At 41.5% G+C, this 17,751-nt stretch overlaps 1 protein-coding gene across 1 annotated transcript in view; it reads left to right on the top strand.

The window, feature by feature from the left end:
- The window catches only part of PROC (protein C, inactivator of coagulation factors Va and VIIIa), a 99,845-nt gene extending 82,422 nt beyond the window's left edge, over positions 1-17,423 (top strand). The window contains exons 8-9 of the mRNA XM_044290859.1: positions 15,082-15,196; positions 16,712-17,423. Coding sequence (XP_044146794.1) covers positions 15,082-15,196; positions 16,712-17,313 — 717 coding nt within the window. The 3' untranslated portion in view covers positions 17,314-17,423. The remainder of the gene's footprint in view (positions 1-15,081; positions 15,197-16,711) is intronic.
- The last annotated feature ends 328 nt before the right edge of the window (positions 17,424-17,751 follow it).

Below are 17,751 nucleotides of genomic sequence, written 5' to 3'. Positions count from 1 at the left end.
TGGTGGTAGATATGTTATGGATCTTTTGCCTTTGTTTATTTTTATTTTTTGTTTTTATGCCTTTGTCTTTTTTTGCACAGTTACCGTAATTACCACCAGACTAAGCCTTCTTAGAGATGCTATCCCTCACTGGCGGCCTCCTTTTTGTGGCACTACTGTAATGTGGTTTTTGCTATTTCTTTGCGATTGTGTAGTGCTGTTTTTTTTGTGCCGGTTTATACATTGCAGTTTTTTCACCATGTAATATATGTATGCCTCCGCTACATCAACTGTGTTCTTCTGGTACTTTGACATTATTTATATGTTTTAAAGGTTATTGGTGACGCATATTATTTTGATTCTGCCCAATTGGAATTTCTCCTGTTAGTTAGGTAGCAGTTTACATCTCTTTTCTCCTGGGAGATTTATTATGAATATTTCTTGACCTTATGAATAGGTCCTGTGAGGAATATGGGAAATATAATTTGATGCCTGCCAATTTTCTGTCAAGGGTGATAGGCATCTTGCATAGGAAATAGGCTCATATCCTTTCTGTTTATAGTGTAGTTGTCTAGTGTGTGCTTAAGGCGATTATATATACAATTTAATCTTGAAAAGAGAAACAAATTCTAGCTTCCCAATAAAAACTATGGTCTTTATTAAACAAGTGACAAAAACTCCCATAGAGGTTTTTATCACTTGTTTAATAAAGACCATCATTTTTATTGGGATGCCGGAATTTGTTCCTTTTTTGGGATTTACCTTTGGTGCTGTGTTCCATGCACCTCCGTGCCTTCCAAATGATGAGCAAGTGAGCACTGTGCCTATATTGTTTATTGTACAATTTGATCTTGGGTTGTTCTTTTATCTCAATCCACAAATCCATACGTCCATGTCTCGGTTTGACGTTACATGCTACTTGGGTTGGTTTCTGGCCTGATATAATCCCATTAACGGATCGAGCTTATATCTTACGAGGAGCGGGTGGCAGTCTACCAGGCTGACAGGTCTCTCTCAGCCTGTCAGGGTTATGAGCGAGTGTTGTGCCACAGGGGAGGTCGCGTGGGCCACCCTCACTCACTCTCCATGCCTCCCTGTGCCCATGTGGACAGGGGGTGTCTGTCTAAAACTTTGCCAAGCGGACCTTATATGCCCCCAGGGAGTGCAGAACGTCATGTCTTGGTGAAAGTGAAGAGACCGTACCACGTGATCCTAACATAGTAATAGATATCAGGCAGGGCTGCGAGGCTCCTCGTGAGCAGTCCCTAGTGTGCCCCTGCGTCTAGTTAGCTAGTCTGTATTGTCCTTTTCACCTCCCCAAAGCACTTTAAGACTATCAGTGCTCAGCCTCTAGAGTGCCACACTCCACAAGCTGGAGCTTGTGGAACCATAACTACTTACCGTACACTACACTACTCCCCCAACTAAACAGGGCTAGTGTAGCTCTCATTGCAGTATAACCACCCTTTTACCCTTCTCTCTAACTTTTCCCTTCCTCCCTCTCTTTCCCATTCATATCCCACCCTTAGAGATACAGTCTTTTACAGTTTTAGTTTTTCATATTTTTTCTGTATTACCATGACTAACCATACTACATTTAATGTTAAAAGTTTTAACTCTCTGAATATGAGACACCACATGTGTTTACTCACACATAAGATGCATATGCATGTTCTTGTTCTTCAGAAAACTCAATTTAATGGCTCATAAGATTCCTAGAATGCCGAGGTCGCCTTACAGTCAGTGGTTTTACAGCTGCCACACATATTGGAATCTATATCAGCTCGTAATCACCTTTATTATACACACTGGTTATATGCACATGGAAACAAAGGAGGTAAACTAATGTCTGCTCTTATCAAGAAAGTATGCATGCAAACTAGATATCCGCTGTTAAGTACCATCAATGCACCCTTTATAAGGACTCTCCCACGTTTGCTCAGGCCTTCCAATCAATTTATTCAGGATTATACTACCTGGAGCCCTCTCACCCGCAGGCCTCTCCCACGCACGACACATTTGACTTTTAATTTTCTCCAATATCTACAACTTCTTTCCTGGTTCTGGTGCTGGAGACGTTTCTCCAGTCTATCAGGCAAGATGATAATATCACTGGGCTTAATGTTGATTCTTTGGAGATTAAGAGGCACATTTATTAAGACCTTTTTAGACGCCGGTCTTAATAAGCACTATAGCTGACAGTGGATCGCCAAAGTTATGTAGAGGCGCCGGCGTATCCACTGCCAATTCTTAATGTAAGACAACTTTCTTGCTGTCTTACATTTTGACCATTTTCTACATCTAAACCAGGAGTAGAAAATGATGAATGAGACAGGCCTGCCGTTCCGTCCCCTTCCCCGCTGTGCCCACTTTTTAAGACCTGGTGCGAGTGGGGAATAAGTCACAGATTCTGCCTCACCCTGGAGCGCAACAGAATCTGCACCAGATATACGCCACAAAAGTTCCCATATATCTGGTCATAAATAACCCCCTAAGGGGGCTATTTACTAAGCTAAAATACGGCTAAATTAGGAGTACTTCAACGGTTAGTTGCAATAGAAAATTACTTCAACATTCAGTTTTGATGCAGAGGAAAAATCCAAAATTCAGTCAATGAGAGGCTCCTCTAAGACCCTGAGGAAGAATGACAAGGAAAAGGATGCTTCAACTCATAGAAAGATCATTGACATCTGTCAGTATCAGATTTGTATCTTCTAGAGCACAACTTCAACTACAGCCAAGCTTGGCGATTCCAAAACTGGAGCCTATTATTCTTTTTGGAAATTGAAAACATTTAACTCAACTCTGGCTTCCGTTTGATACAAGCTAATAGCTAAATTACTAGGACTTGGTTGATTCGGGCTTGAGTATACTAAGCACCTTCAACTTGACAGTAGAAACAACTATTTGGAATTTGGAATGGCCTCTTACAAGGTGCTTCACCTTCAGCCACAGCAAGGTATGATTGATCATATTTTACTAAACATTAAGATAGAAGGATCTTGATGCCAGGATCTGAGCATGTGCTGCTGGAGATTTCTGAATTGGCTATCTGCCAAGACCAGGCATCCAAGGCTGACGTGAGATGGCCTAGCTCTATCGTGGCAGAATGAACAGACACTTAATATGCTGGAAGATTGTAACAATCTTACTAGGTGGAAGAGGAGTATAATGATACCAGGAACATCCATGGAGTGCAATTCTTCAGATGCCAGACTTCCTGCAGTACACCAATCAACCAGCTGTTGTGCTGTTCCATTTCATGCTCCAATGCTCCCACTTTGTCTTGCGCTGCATTGCAAGGGCTATTTTGTTTACATTGTCACACTGCTAAGCATTTGATCTGGTGATGTCACCCTGGCATCAAATGCATGTCATGCCATGGTGGGTAGCCTTGGCATGTGATATGTTACATGCTGTATTGGCTTCAGGTATGCTATCAGGCCTAGTATGGTGACTCTGGCATCAAGTACATTTGAATGACCCTGGAATCAAGTGCATGTCACACTATAAGGGGTATCCGGGTATCTGATATGTTATGTAATCAAAAATACCCTAATGGCCCAGAATGAATTAATAATTTAAAGAAATCAATAGCCGTAAGCTATGATAATTCTGTTTGTGGCCTTGTTTGTTGTATATAGAATATAACGTTTAATGTTTTTCTTATTAAAATAAATAAAGAAGAAAAAGAAAGCCCTATGTGTAATTAAAACATACAAACAGCATTTAGTTTGGCAGAAAAATGTAAATCTATATTTTTCTCTATATTTAATCGCAGGTCAGGCAGAGACTGCAAACTCTATACAAGGGGATATTTACATTCATACCTTCCCTGTGGCTGCAGATAATAAAATTGTGTCTCTTAGTACTTATTACTATATTTTTTGTAGCAACTAGCTCGCTACTCTAAAGTCTCCTGTTTGTTTTTCTTTCTGTTGTCATTCCCTACCTGGCCTTTGCTACTATTTATTTAGAAAGACATATCACTGGCCCTCACGTATTCGCCATCCTTATCTTGTTTATTTGTTTGTTATTGTCACCTTTTTAAACCTCTCCAACCAGTAACGTCTAATCATTTCCCTGCCTGGATCAGTTAATTCGGGACGTCTGCAGTGTGTCCCGCTGATCCGTCACACTAAACGCTGCTGCTACTTAAAAAAATTAAAGCGAGCTCTGCCGTGCTGCCCCGAAAAATTTAAATAAATTATGATCAATATTACCTCATGATCAATATTATGTAAAAAGAATCATAAAATATACAAATAATAAAATAAAAAATATTTCCCCCAAAATATGCCATTTATAACCCCTAAAGGTGATTAGCTGATGAATCAAACTAAAATACAGGTGATAATAATGGATATTGATTTAAATAAAATATAAATCCTATATAAATAGAATTAATTATTGGGATTAAAGGGATTCTGTCAACAAGATTTACCATATAGAGATATTTAGATGTACCCATCAGTCTCCTTGTTTTGTATTAAATGATCCCACTCTTACTGCTCTGTGTGTCTTTTATTCTTCCAAAAAGCGATTTTATAGATACAGGTGAAACTCGAAAAATTAGAATATCGTGCAAAGTTAATTTATTTCAGTAATGCAATTTAAAAGGTGAAACTAACATATGAGATAGACTCATTACATGCAAAGCGAGATATTTCAAGCCTTTATTTGTTATAATTTGGATGATTATGGCTTACAGCTTATGAAAGTCTCAATTTTGAGGTACCCTTTTCTCAGGGGGTATGGATTAATTAGCTGACTTTGAGCCTAGAACATTGAATCTTTTTACAAAATCCTAATTTTAAGCTGCATTAATGCAATTCCTTTTCATTTGCATTACTGAAATAAATGGACTTTTGCATGATAATTCTAATTTTTCTAGTTTCACCTGTATGTAAATTACTTTGCTAAGGAGCCCAAGGGGTTGTCCCACGATCCGTTGGAGCCCAGCCGCACCCATCGTTCCGGAGCCCAGCACCGCCTACCAGTTAATTTATTCACTGCACTAGCCCTGACGTCTTTCCTTCCAAACGCCGTAATCTTGCATGCGCAGGGAGCGGCACATGCGCAGTTGTATCGAGGAAGCTTGTGCCAGTAGTCCACACAGGCACAGACTACTGTGTACACTGCGCCTGCGTGAGATTACGGTGCTTGGAAGGAATGACGTCAGGGCAAGTGCAGTAAATAAATTAACTGGTAGGTGGTGCTGGGCTCCGGAATGATGGGCGTGGCTGGGCTCCAACGGATCGTGGGACAACCCCTTGGGCTCCTTAGCAAGGTAATTTACATACCTATAAAATCGCTTTTTGGAAGAATAGAAGACACACAGAGCAGAAAAAGAAAAAATAACTCCATTTCAGAATAAATTCAGTTCAGTATAGCTCAGTCCATGGGTTTTAACTCCAAAATAACTCAATCTATGGCAATGTCAGCCAATGTGATGGGGTGAAATAAGTTTTAGAAGCTCCTTGTGTGTCATTTACGTCCCACCACCCCTGCATCAGATGGATTATACAAAACAAACAAATGTCCCATTGTGAACTTTGTTGATGCAACACTGCTTTAAATTACATTACCCAATGGAGCCATGGAGGTCCCCTGCCAAAGAAAAATACATTTTTCTAAACTCTATTTCTTATCTAGTTGTCTGTTTATTAAGCTCAACTAAATGATAATACTAAATTTCAACATAACATATACTCAATCAGTAATAATTCTTCAAACAAAAACATACTGATATATTTAGGAATTTACACTTGATTATGATCCTCTTCTTAATTCTTGATAAATTAAATAAACAATGGCAATCAATATTTTGGAAAGTCTTTGTCATGTGATAATAACATATATCACTTCCTTTTAGTTCTAATACATCTGTATACTCATAACACATTGTGGTATAAAAGGTCCATTCACACGTCTGCAACAGTTTTGCGGTCTGCAAATTGTGGATCCGCAAAACACGGACACCGGCCATGTGCGGTCCGCATTTTGCGGACCTCACATGGTCGGCACTATAATAGAAATGCCTTTTCTTGTCCGTGTCTGCGGACAAGAATAGGACATGTTCTATTTTTTGCAGCGCTGCAGAACGGAAGTACACGGTGTGCTGTCCGCATCCTTGCGGCCCCATTGAAAATTCTGCGGAACGGATGCGGACCCATTTTGCAGACGTGTGAATGGACCCTAACACATTTGTTATTTTTTTCCTTCATTGATATCTTCTTCAATAAAAACATTTTAACCATTAATATCAGTTTAATCATATGCCTTTTGATTGTTAAAGGCAATACCATTAATACAATCAATACCATTACTATCATATTTATTCAGATATTTACCCAACTCCAGTGTCGGACTGGGGTACTTAGGGCCCACCAGTGTAACTGATTCTGGGGGCCCACCTTAGGGCTCCTGCACACTAACTTATTTTTTTTTTTGTCTATTTCTGTACCGTTCACTTCACTTCAATGGCCATTCTGCAAAATGATAGAACATGCCCTATTATTGTCGGCATTACAGACAAGGATAGAACTGTTATATTAGAGGCCGGCTGTTCTTTTCCGCATAATGTGGAATGCACAAACCCGATATCCATGTTTTGCGGATCCGCAATTTGCAGACTGCAAAACATCCAATGGTCGTGTTCATGAGCACTTGCAGTGATAACAGAAATATTAAAAATGAAGTATGATGGCAGACATTCACAGCAAAATGGATATCCTGCACTTAAGTCAGTCAGAGACAAGACACATGTAGCGCACGCTAATCACTTATTGGACAGATGTGGGACACAAGACACTTATACATGGATCACATGCCACTGATGTATATGTCACATGCTGCACATACACCACTGATACATAGAACATATATAGCACACATCAATCACACATAGGAAACAGGCAATGCACACACCAAGACATTTATGCCTAACCCTATTAAGTGTAGCACACTTAAAGGCGTTGTCTCACTTAATTAGCAATTGGCATTTATCATGTAGAGAAAGTTAATACAAGGTACTTACTAATGTATTGTGATTGTCCATATTGACTCTTTTCCATCACATCATACAAAGCAGGTATCCGTGGTTATTACCACCGTGCAATCCAGCAGCGGTGGCCGTGCTTGCACACTATAGGTAAAGGTGTTGGCCTATGAGCACTTCCAGCCTTTCCCTATAGTGTGTAAGCACGGCCACTACTGCTGGATTACACGGTGGTAATAACCACGTATATGTGCTGTGTATGGAAAAGAGGCAATATGGACAATCACAATACATTAGTAAGTGTATTGTATTAACTGCATGATAAATGCCATTTACTGAAGTGAGACAAACCCTTTAACCCCTGTTAAGCATAAATGTCTAGCATGAAATTGACCAAATCTTAACCTCCTCATATTGTACATTATCTACATTATAATTAAAAGGGTTGTCCTACTATAGTGACCTATTGCCTATTTACAGGATAGGTGATAAATATCAGATTGCTGGGGTCTGACTGCTGGAACACCCACTGATCATGAAAAAAGGGGTCCTGAGACATTACATTACCGCCAATCTATGTACCCAAGGGTCTTAAGACCACGTTCCCTTGATCATGGGGGTCCCAGCAGTCAGACCCCCATCAATCAGACACTTATCACCTTTCGTGTCATGGTTTTTTCACCTTTTCACATTCCCTATCCTTAAAGGTTTTCTTTGGGTGCAAAAAAAAAATTAATTTTTTTTTAAAAATCTGGCCCAAAATATGTGTCAACCTAAAATAGAAATGCTCGCCTGTTAAAGGCCATGTGTCCACTTTTCTAGCTATCCTCTATCCACAGGATCGGGAATAACTAAGTGATCCGTGGGGGTCTGAACGCTGGAGCACCCACTGATCCCACTTCTTGATTGAGTGGCAGGTCGAGCATATGCCCTGCCTCTCCATCCATTCTCTATGGGGTCACCGGAGATGGCGGAGTACAGCGTTGACTATTTCCAGTGGTCCCAAAGAGAATGAATGAAGCAGCAGGGCATATGTGTGGCCTGCCACACCATGAAAAAGGGGGAACAGGACCCGTTCCTGGGATCAGTGGGGGTCGCAGAATCGGACCCCACTAATCATATAGTTATGCCCTATGGTGTGGAGAGGTTAACTTGAAAACCTGGACAACCCATTTAAATCCTCCACCACTCCACCGTAAATACGGAATATCATCACTACCGCCATGTAAACCATACGTGTCAATTCTGCAGAATGTGATGCACTGTGCGAAAATTTTTAGGAATAAGTCCAACAACCTTTGCAGGTCATAACCTTTAACAAAGCCCAAGCAAATGTGCTAGAAGAACAAAGGGCACAAACGGAGGGTCATTACTGAAACTGAGGCATTAGGGTCACCTGAGGCAGGGTAGTAGTTGGGATCCTGGAGCAGGGGTAACTGTAGAAGAGGCAATATTGGTGGTGCATTTAGAGTGGGGGCATCTGGAGTTGGGGAATTTATGAAGGTGCACCTAAAGCAGAGGCATTAGGGTCTTTTGAGGGAGGGTAATAGTGGTAATCCTGGAGCAGATGTACTGGGGGGGGCAACTGGAGAAGAGGCAATATTAGGGGTGTATTTAGAGTTGGGGCATTGGGGGGTCATCTGGAGATGTGGGACTAATGGGGGTGCACCTAAAGCAAAGGCATTGGGGGCACCTAGGACAGAGTCCCCCCAATGCCACTCTGAACTCTGCAGAGAGCCGCACACATACAGAGATCTGAGTCTACTATAAACAAATCCCCTATTTCCCCATTACCGTCTCCTATAGCTCACTACTGTCACACACCTGAGAAATCAGCCCAGCACCACAGAGGAATCCTTCTCTCCAGCAACCACAGTTTCCTAGCAGCAGGGAGGCCAGAAGGATGGCCAGACATGTTCTCTCCTCCTTGACTGCCAGCAGCACCAGAAGTTTAGAAGATACTGCGGAGCATCCTGTACAATTCACACCAGTAGGAGGCTGCATCAATGTGCGATACTGCCACCTAGTGGCTACAATAATTATCTTTCCTGAGAAACAAGAAAAAAGAATCACATCTCTGTATTTTCTCCGGGCGCAGGAGACTGGGGGCCTACCAAAGAATCCCCAACCTCCCCGGTGGGCCAGACTGAGCCTGCCCAACACTGATACCCAATGTTGTTTTTTAGTTTACCCTGCATTTTCCTTATGTTACATCATTACTTTAAGGCTTTGTTGTTTTCCATAAGAACACTTATAATACACAATTTTGTCCAAATGATCAGAAACTAGGCCTGAGTGCATACCTAAATCCAGCACAGCATGTAACATCAGATGCCATGGCCATGGTGTGGCATTCACTTGATGCCAGAGACACCTCCCTAGGACTAAAGGCAATTCTGAAAATGGCCTGTAACATGCCAGGACCACTCCCCTCCCCCACATCATGTGATTCTTTAAGACTGTGGGAATGGATCCAATGTATCTTAATCAGGGATTCCTCTTGTACAACACAAAAACCTTCTTTGTGGCTCAACAGAAACAGGTGGAATGTAGCAAACTTGAAAGTGTCATCTTCTCTGGGGATTTGAAAGATGCATCCACCTGACAAGCCTAACCAAACTTTTTCACTCTTCAAAACAGGATCACGAGAAAGAGAACTGTCTCTGACAAGCAAGTCAGGACATAGAGATTCTTTACACATCTTATTGTTTTGAGGATGACTTGTACACAGGAGTAATCTTCTGATAATAGAGCAAGCTAGTGTAAAGGCTCAACGTGAAGAACTGTTGTCCAATGATGAAAGAAAAATCTCCCTAATGGAGAAGCAGAAGAACCTGGATCTGTGATTATAACTGTGTTAAATGCAAAAGAACCTGGATCCATGGCGATAGCACTGGCAAATGCAGAAGAACCTGGATCCATGGCTATAACACTGGTAAATGCAGAAGAACCTGGACCCATGTCTATAACACTGGTAAATCTAGAAGAACCTGTATTCATGGCTATAACACTGGTAAAAGCAGAAGCACAACTGTACCACCTGTGTTAGACCTCAGTTTCTTCCACCGAAGGTCAGCTGGAAGTCATGCTATATACACAAAACATATGAAATATCAGAAACCCAAGAGCAATCAGCGATTGTAAGTCAGAACTCTATAGAATGAAGAGAACAAGGAAGCAAGGAAGCAGCTGCATAACCTGTCCTGCAACCCTCTGAAAACGTGACGATAGAGAACAATAGCTCATACAAACTACACTGTATAACGCTGATAACAAGGAAGAAAGGAGACAGCCGCATCTCCTGTGAGAACTCCCTGAAAACAGGCCAATAGAGAATAGCTTATATACCGTAGCCCTGCAGACTGTAGCCCAATGGCGGATAAAACGAAAGCAAGACGGCAGCTGCATATCCTATCAGAATCATCAGAAAGTAAGATGATAACAGAGAACAAGAGCTCATATAGCCCTGCAGACTGCACTCAGTGGTGGTCTTTACCACCACACAAACCATGCAATTGCGTGGGGTCCCCTTGGGTCTCCTGACAGACAAGTAAGATAGTGCCACATCTTTCAAAGAGTCCTAAAGGCGGCACACATACAGTTATGGAAACAAGGGAACCACCGCCGGTATTGCTGGCAGTCCCTTTAAACATCACTAAGGCCTGGACGCAACGCGTATGATGTCACCAGGCACGACGTCCAAGCGTTATGCCTTTACAGGAGTAAAGAGCACAGGAACGGAGGTAGGAAGCTTCAGCCCAGGCTCCAGACAATAGTGATTGATATTTATTGGGGCACAGGGGCAGGCTGCCGGATAGTGCTGTCAGCATTGATATTGATATTTATTGGGGCACAGAACAGGGTCAGGCTGCATGATGATACTACTACCAGCATTCATATTGTCACTATGAATACTGGTAGCACTATCCTGCAGCCTGCCCCTGTGCCCCAATATTTATATGAACAGTGCCTGGTACTAGTCTACTGCTCCTGTGTGCCGCACACGGGCAGCAGATTAGCACCAGGCTGTACACAACCATTCATATTGATATTGGGATGCATGGGCACACAATGTATCCTACAAACTGGATTCCCAAAAAGTTGGGACACTATACAAATCAAGAATAAAAACTGAATGCAATGATGTGGAGGTGCCAACTTCTAATATTTTATTCAGAATAGAACATAAATCACGGAACAAAAGTTTAAACTGAGAAAATGTACCATTTTAAGGGAAAAATATGTTGAATCAGAATTTCATGGTGTCAACAAATCCCCAAAAAGTTGGGACAAGGCCATTTTCACCACTGTGTGGCATCCCTTCTTCTTACAACACTCAACAGACGTCTGGGGACCGAGGAGACCAGTTTCTCAAGTTTAGAAATAGGAATGCTCTCCCATTCTTGTCTAATACAGGCCTCTAACTGTTCAATCGTCTTGGGCCTTCTTTGTTGCACCTTCCTCTTTATGATGCGCCAAATGTTCTCTATAGGTGAAAGATCTGGACTGCAGACTGGCCATTTCAGTACCCGGATCCTTCTCCTACGCAGCCATGATGTTGTGATTGATGCAGAATGTGGTCTGGCATTATCTTGTTGAAAAATGCAGGGTCTTCCCTGAAAGAGATGACGTCTGGATGGGAGCATATGTTGTTCTAGAACCTGAATATATTTTTCTGCATTGATGGTGCCTTTCCAGACATGCAAGCTGCCCATGCCACACGCACTCATGCAACCCCATACCATCAGAGATGCAGGCTTCTGAACTGAGCGTTGATAACAACTTGGGTTGTCCTTGTCCTCTTTGGTCCGGATGACATGGCATCCCAGATTTCCAAAAAGAACTTCGAATCGTGACTCGTCTGACCACAGAACAGTCTTCCATTTTGCCACACTCCATTTTAAATGATCCCTGGCCCAGTGAAAACGCCTGAGCTTGTGGTTCTTGCTTAGAAATGGCTTCTTCTTTGCACTGTAGAGTTTCAGCTGGCAACGGCGGATGGCACGGTGGATTGTGTTCACTGACAATGGTTTCTGGAAGTATTCCTGAGCCCATTCTGTGATTTCCTTTACAGTAGCATTCCTGTTTGTGGTGCAGTGTCGTTTAAGGGCCCGGAGATCACGGGCATCCAGTATGGTTTTACGGCCTTGACCCTTACGCACAGAGATTGTTCCAGATTCTCGGAATCTTCGGATGATGTCATGCACAGTTGATGATGATAGATGCAAAGTCTTTGCAATTTTTCGCTGGGTAACACTTTTCTGATATTGCGCCACTATCTTTCTGCACAACATTGTGGGAATTGGTGATCCTCTACCCATCTTGGCTTCTGAGAGACACTGCCACTCTGAGAAGCTCTTTTTATACCCAATCATGTTGCCAATTGACCTAATTAGTGTTAATTGGTCTTCCAGCTCTTCGTTATGCTCAAATTTACTTTTTCCAGCCTCTTATTGCTACTTGTCCCAACTTTTTTGGGATTTGTTGACACCGTGAAAATTTGAATCAACGTATTTTTCCTTTAAAATGATACATTTACTCGGATTAAACGTTTGATCTGTCATCTACATTCTATTACAAATAAAATATTGACATTTGCCATCTCCACATCATTGCATTCAGTTTTTATTCACAATTTGTTTAGTGTCCCAACTTTTTTGGAATCCAGTTTGTAATATTAATATGAATGATTCAGCCTGATACTAGTCTGCTGCCCCTAAGTGCCTCAATATCAATATGAATGGTGCCTGGTACTAGTTCTGTATGAAGCACACAGGCAGCAGACTGGTATCAGGCTGGACATATACGTTCATACTTCTGGGCGCCCAATTTTCCCCAATATGAATATGAATGGTTCAGCCTGGTAATAGTCTGCTGCCAATGAGTGCCCCAATATCAATATAATTGGTGCCTGGTACTAGTTTGCTGCTCCTGTGTGGAGCACATAGGCAGCATACTAGTACCAGACTGTACATAACTGTTCATATTGATATTGGGGCACTGGGGCACACAATAGACCCTACTATCAATAAGAACAGTTCAGCCTGGTACTAGTTTGCTGGGTAAATATTGTGTTTAGCTAAACTTTGCTTGGGGCCCCAGAAATGCCAAGCACTCCCCTGTCTGCACTGTAGTAGCTGATAAAAAGGAAACACAAGCTAGTAATATCTACACGTTTAGGAGACACCTACAATGGTAACAGAGGAATTAGAGGAGACCCCCTGGAAAGACAATATCACAAGGGATCACATGGTGAGCAAAATACAAGATACTAGAGAATCCCTTAAGGCTAAGAATCTACCTGATGCCAGTCCGGAGAGAAAGTAATGGAAGCTGGGGGCACTCACGGCAAGACATTTTAAGAGATGCCAGAGAAACTCCTCAGCAAACAAAACACCAGATCCTGAGGAAACTCCCAAGACATGAAACATACTTGATGGCAGTAAGACCTGCAAAATCAGTGCAAGAAGTCTAACACTGCCAGGAACACCTACAATGGAGTGTAATATTGCTATGCCATGGCCCCCTGTGGCTTGCAATATACTAAATGCCAGGGACACCCCTGTGGCATGAATTATACTTAATGCCAGGGACACTCCTGTGTCTTGGATTATACTTGATATACTTAAAGAGGACCTTTCATCGGTCCAAACATTGTAAGATAATTATCAGGCTACATAGAGCGGCACCCAGGGATTTCACTGCACTTACTACTGTTCCTGGGCGCTGCTCCGTTCGCCCGCTGTGTCCTCCAGTATCTTCACTGAATTGGTTCTACTAGGCGGAGTCTGCCCCGTTTCACCCTGGGCATTCCTTCTCCCAGGCTGTAGCGCTGTCCAATCGCAGCCATGGACATCCAGGTGGCGTTCAAGTAATTTTAGTCTGTACTTATTGCACTGAACCAACCCATTATATGGTTAGTATTTGCTTCAGGAAATTAAACTGACATTGCTAGATCTGTATTTACTGCAGGCAACTCACATAGCATGTCCTCCAAACATCAGTTCACATTTTGTGTTGAGCAAACTTTGTGTTTCAATTTCGGCGTACAAGGTTGGGGTTATCTAATAATTCCGTAATGGATTCCGCTGCCACTGACCATAAGTTATATGGACAAAATAAAAACACATGAGTTAGCTGTAACAGAGGGTTCATACAGTACCAGCAATTAATTATGCTAATTCTTGAGGGTACATTCACACAACCGTATTTCCGGGTCCGCAAAATTCATTCAGTGCCCTCCACATCCGTACTTCCGTTCTGTGGCCCCGTAAAAAAGATAGAGCATTTCCTATTCTTGTCCGCAATCACGGAAAAGAGTAGGCATTTCTATCATAGGGCTGGCCGATCCGTTGCAGAACATACACAGAACATACACAGCTGGTATCCATGTTTTGCGGTACTGCAATTCAAGGACTGAAAAACACTTACTGTCGCGTGAATGGAACCGAATTTAGTATTCTATGTGGGCTGGTCCTAGGGTGGAGACAGAATATCCCGCTCTGTGCTGCCTGAGGACGATGAGGAAATGCCATTTGCTGAAGTGAGGCAACCCCTTTAAACAGATTCATGAATTAAAAAATGTTTTAAATGCACTCCACTCAAAATAGGAGAATCAACTCAGACATATTTTAGAGTGCAACAATTTTTTTAAATTGTGCAGCATCCTTTATAAATTGGTTGCAAATGACAGCAAAGTTGTCTACAGCAAAAACCAAACTTGTATATTCAGGAGCCAGCTGTCATTTATCCACATCTTTCTTTGAGGTGAGAAATGTTATTTTAATCATCCATCCTAAGTCCCCAGTCACTTGTATGGGCTTGTATTGGTCATAAATGAGAAGATTAAAGGAAATACAAAAACATTTACTTTCTGTGGATTTTAACAACTGAGAAAAAAGTTACAAGAAACCACACAGTGCCGCCATTAACACACGTGCACCCCACGTTAAAAGCAAACGATTAACTCTCAATTTGTACCATAGATGAATTCTAGAAAAACATTTTTAGAAAATTATTTGTGCCTCCACTAAAACAATGCACTTAACAATATTTCTACCATACTAATAAAATAAGTCTACATATTCTTCTTGTGTTTGCAGGCTCTCATAGTATTTGAGAAGAAGTTTCACTGCGGTGGAGTCCTGATTTATCCATCATGGGTCATAAGTGCAGCCCATTGTTTTAGACAGAACGGAAAGTACTTTGTCCGGCTTGGTATGTATCTATTGATGCCTGTGCTGTATATACATGAAGATGTTGAAGGTTTCAAAATCCCTAAAGAGGTTGTTCCACAAAAGATAGTGTCTACAGTTAAATCCAGCCCATAATTGTAAAGAAATTTTGTATTACACTTATTAAAAAAATGCAGGTATTCCATAAATAACCTTAGAATACCACCACCTGCTTTTCCCTTTTGCACAGCTTTTCTGTGTCCACCTCAGCAATTACAGTAGCACCATCCCACTCTCTCATTGCTTGCTCAGCATCTCCTTTAAGAAGCAGAAAAGACCCCGCAGTTTCAGAAGCAGTTAGCTAACCACACTGGGGATTACACCGCATACCCAGAGAAGCAGAGAGATGTAAGACTGAGCATGTGTGTCCACCTCAGAACATTTACAGAGGTGGACACAAAAAGGAGGTTCATTAAAAAGGGCAGATGACACTATACTGACTTAATTCCTGGGATATCTGGGCAGAAGAGCACTTTTTTCCAATAAGTGTAAATATAAAATATGTTTTGAACTATGGTATAGATATAAAAAAAATTCTAATGGACAGCCCCTGTATGTTAACAATCAGTATATTGTTAAGATAGTATAAGACATTAGAAGAAACCTTGCCAGGACATGGACGAGTAAGCTATAGGATGAACTGTCTCCAGTAAGTTCCTCCAAGATCATATCAGATTGCGTAGTCTATTGAGGCCAGTCTAAAGGTTTCCTGTAGAATATGTGAACTCCCATTGAAGAACTTGCAAACTTATTAATAAAGAGGTTTTCCATTTTAGACAATTCATTCTTGTTACATAGGTCCTCAGGTGATAAGCTGATAAAAATGTGTAGTTTTGCTAAGAGCCTATTCTCTGGTCTGGTCTGATCAGTATCTGATCAGTGGGGGTCTGCTACCCTGGTCCCCATCCCATCAGCTGTTTGAGAAGGCATCGGTGCTTCTCCAGCTTTGCCTAGGCCATGTGACGTCACGTTCATTAGTCACATGGCCTAGGTGTAGCTCAGTTCGATTGAAGTGAATGGGGCTGAAGTGCAATACCTTGTACGGTGCTGTGCTTGGTGGCCTAAGAGATGGCCACAGTGCTACTGCGAGTTCTGATGCCTTCTCCCCGGGTGTCGAACCCCCACCGATCAGATACCTATCAGGAGAATGGGTCATAAGTTAAAAAAATCCAGTATTAACTTTGTCTATATGATAAATGCTTTTTGCATAGCATAATAAAGGGGTTGTCCGTGATGTGACAATCCCTTAAAGGGCATAAACTCTTATGTTGTCACATCACAAAACATAGGCTCCTAGTTATTTAATTTTCGCATAATTGTTATGAAGGGAAAAAACTGTTCATCTCCATTACATTTTGTGGTTGACAATAGTAAGAAAAAGTTGCATGCATTTATTTCCGTCAACGTATTTCTCATATCTATGTCACCTTTAAACTAAGGATTATAGCAGGACATACTTGCAATTTACTTATATCTCTTTGGACATATCACACTATAGGTGAATTTGACCGCCGGACACTGGAAGATACCGAGCAGCAAATTTATGTAACTAAAATCATTACTCACCCTCAGTTCAAAGTTGAGACTGTAGATAATGATATTGCTCTACTACGTCTGAGTCAGCCTGCCGTCTATAACAAGTATGTGCTGCCTATTTGTCTGCCAAGCTATGGACTTGCTGAAACAAAACTGACACTTGAAGGAACAGAGACCATTGTAACTGGGTGGGGCAATCAAGACCAATCACTTCGCAACCGTACTAGTATTCTCAGCTACATACAGATTCCTATAGTGCCCCACGAGAATTGTTCTGAGGTCATGCAGAACCGTGTAACTGATAACATGCTATGTGCTGGAAGGTTGGGTGACAGGCAAGATGCTTGTTCTGGAGACAGTGGCGGGCCCATGGTCACCAACTTTAGAGACACATGGTTTCTTATAGGGTTGGTAAGCTGGGGAGAGGGATGTGGGAGGCTAGATAATTTCGGAATATATACCAAGGTTAATAATTATCTTCAATGGATGCATCAAGAACTGACAAACTATGAAGCAGAGGAGAAAAAAATGAAGTTACGTATAACCCACTCACGTAAACCCTGATATCTAAACTTATTATGTAATCTATGATCATCATAATATGGAACTCAGCAAATAGCAATTATCACAACCATTGTTTTGGGGAAGCAATCTAATAAAACCTATACATCTAACAAATGTGTCTTTCTATCTTTTCAAAGACAGAACCATGTACTGGAAATTAAATTCAAGATTTTAATTTATTAAGGTCGTTTTTTTTTTTTTATAATCCTTTTTTTTTTAAAGAAGAGTGCCCCAAAAATATGCAGATTACAGGTTATCCTCTGTACGAGGAGCCCCATCACCTGCAGGGAATGCAGCAGCAAATGTTCAATTCTTCTGCACTGCCACTGCAGGGAAAAAGAACTATCGCATGAGCCCAATAAAATCTGCAGTTTTTTATAATTAATAGACATGCTGGGTCCTCTTGAGTGGTCTATTCCCTTTGTAACTGTTTACTAT

The sequence above is a fragment of the Bufo gargarizans genome, chromosome 4 (genome assembly GCF_014858855.1).
Source record: "Bufo gargarizans isolate SCDJY-AF-19 chromosome 4, ASM1485885v1, whole genome shotgun sequence".
In the NCBI taxonomy this organism is placed as follows: domain Eukaryota; kingdom Metazoa; phylum Chordata; class Amphibia; order Anura; family Bufonidae; genus Bufo; species Bufo gargarizans.
The sequence above is the reverse complement of the archived record's forward strand: the minus strand, read 5'-3'. Positions and strand labels throughout refer to the sequence as shown.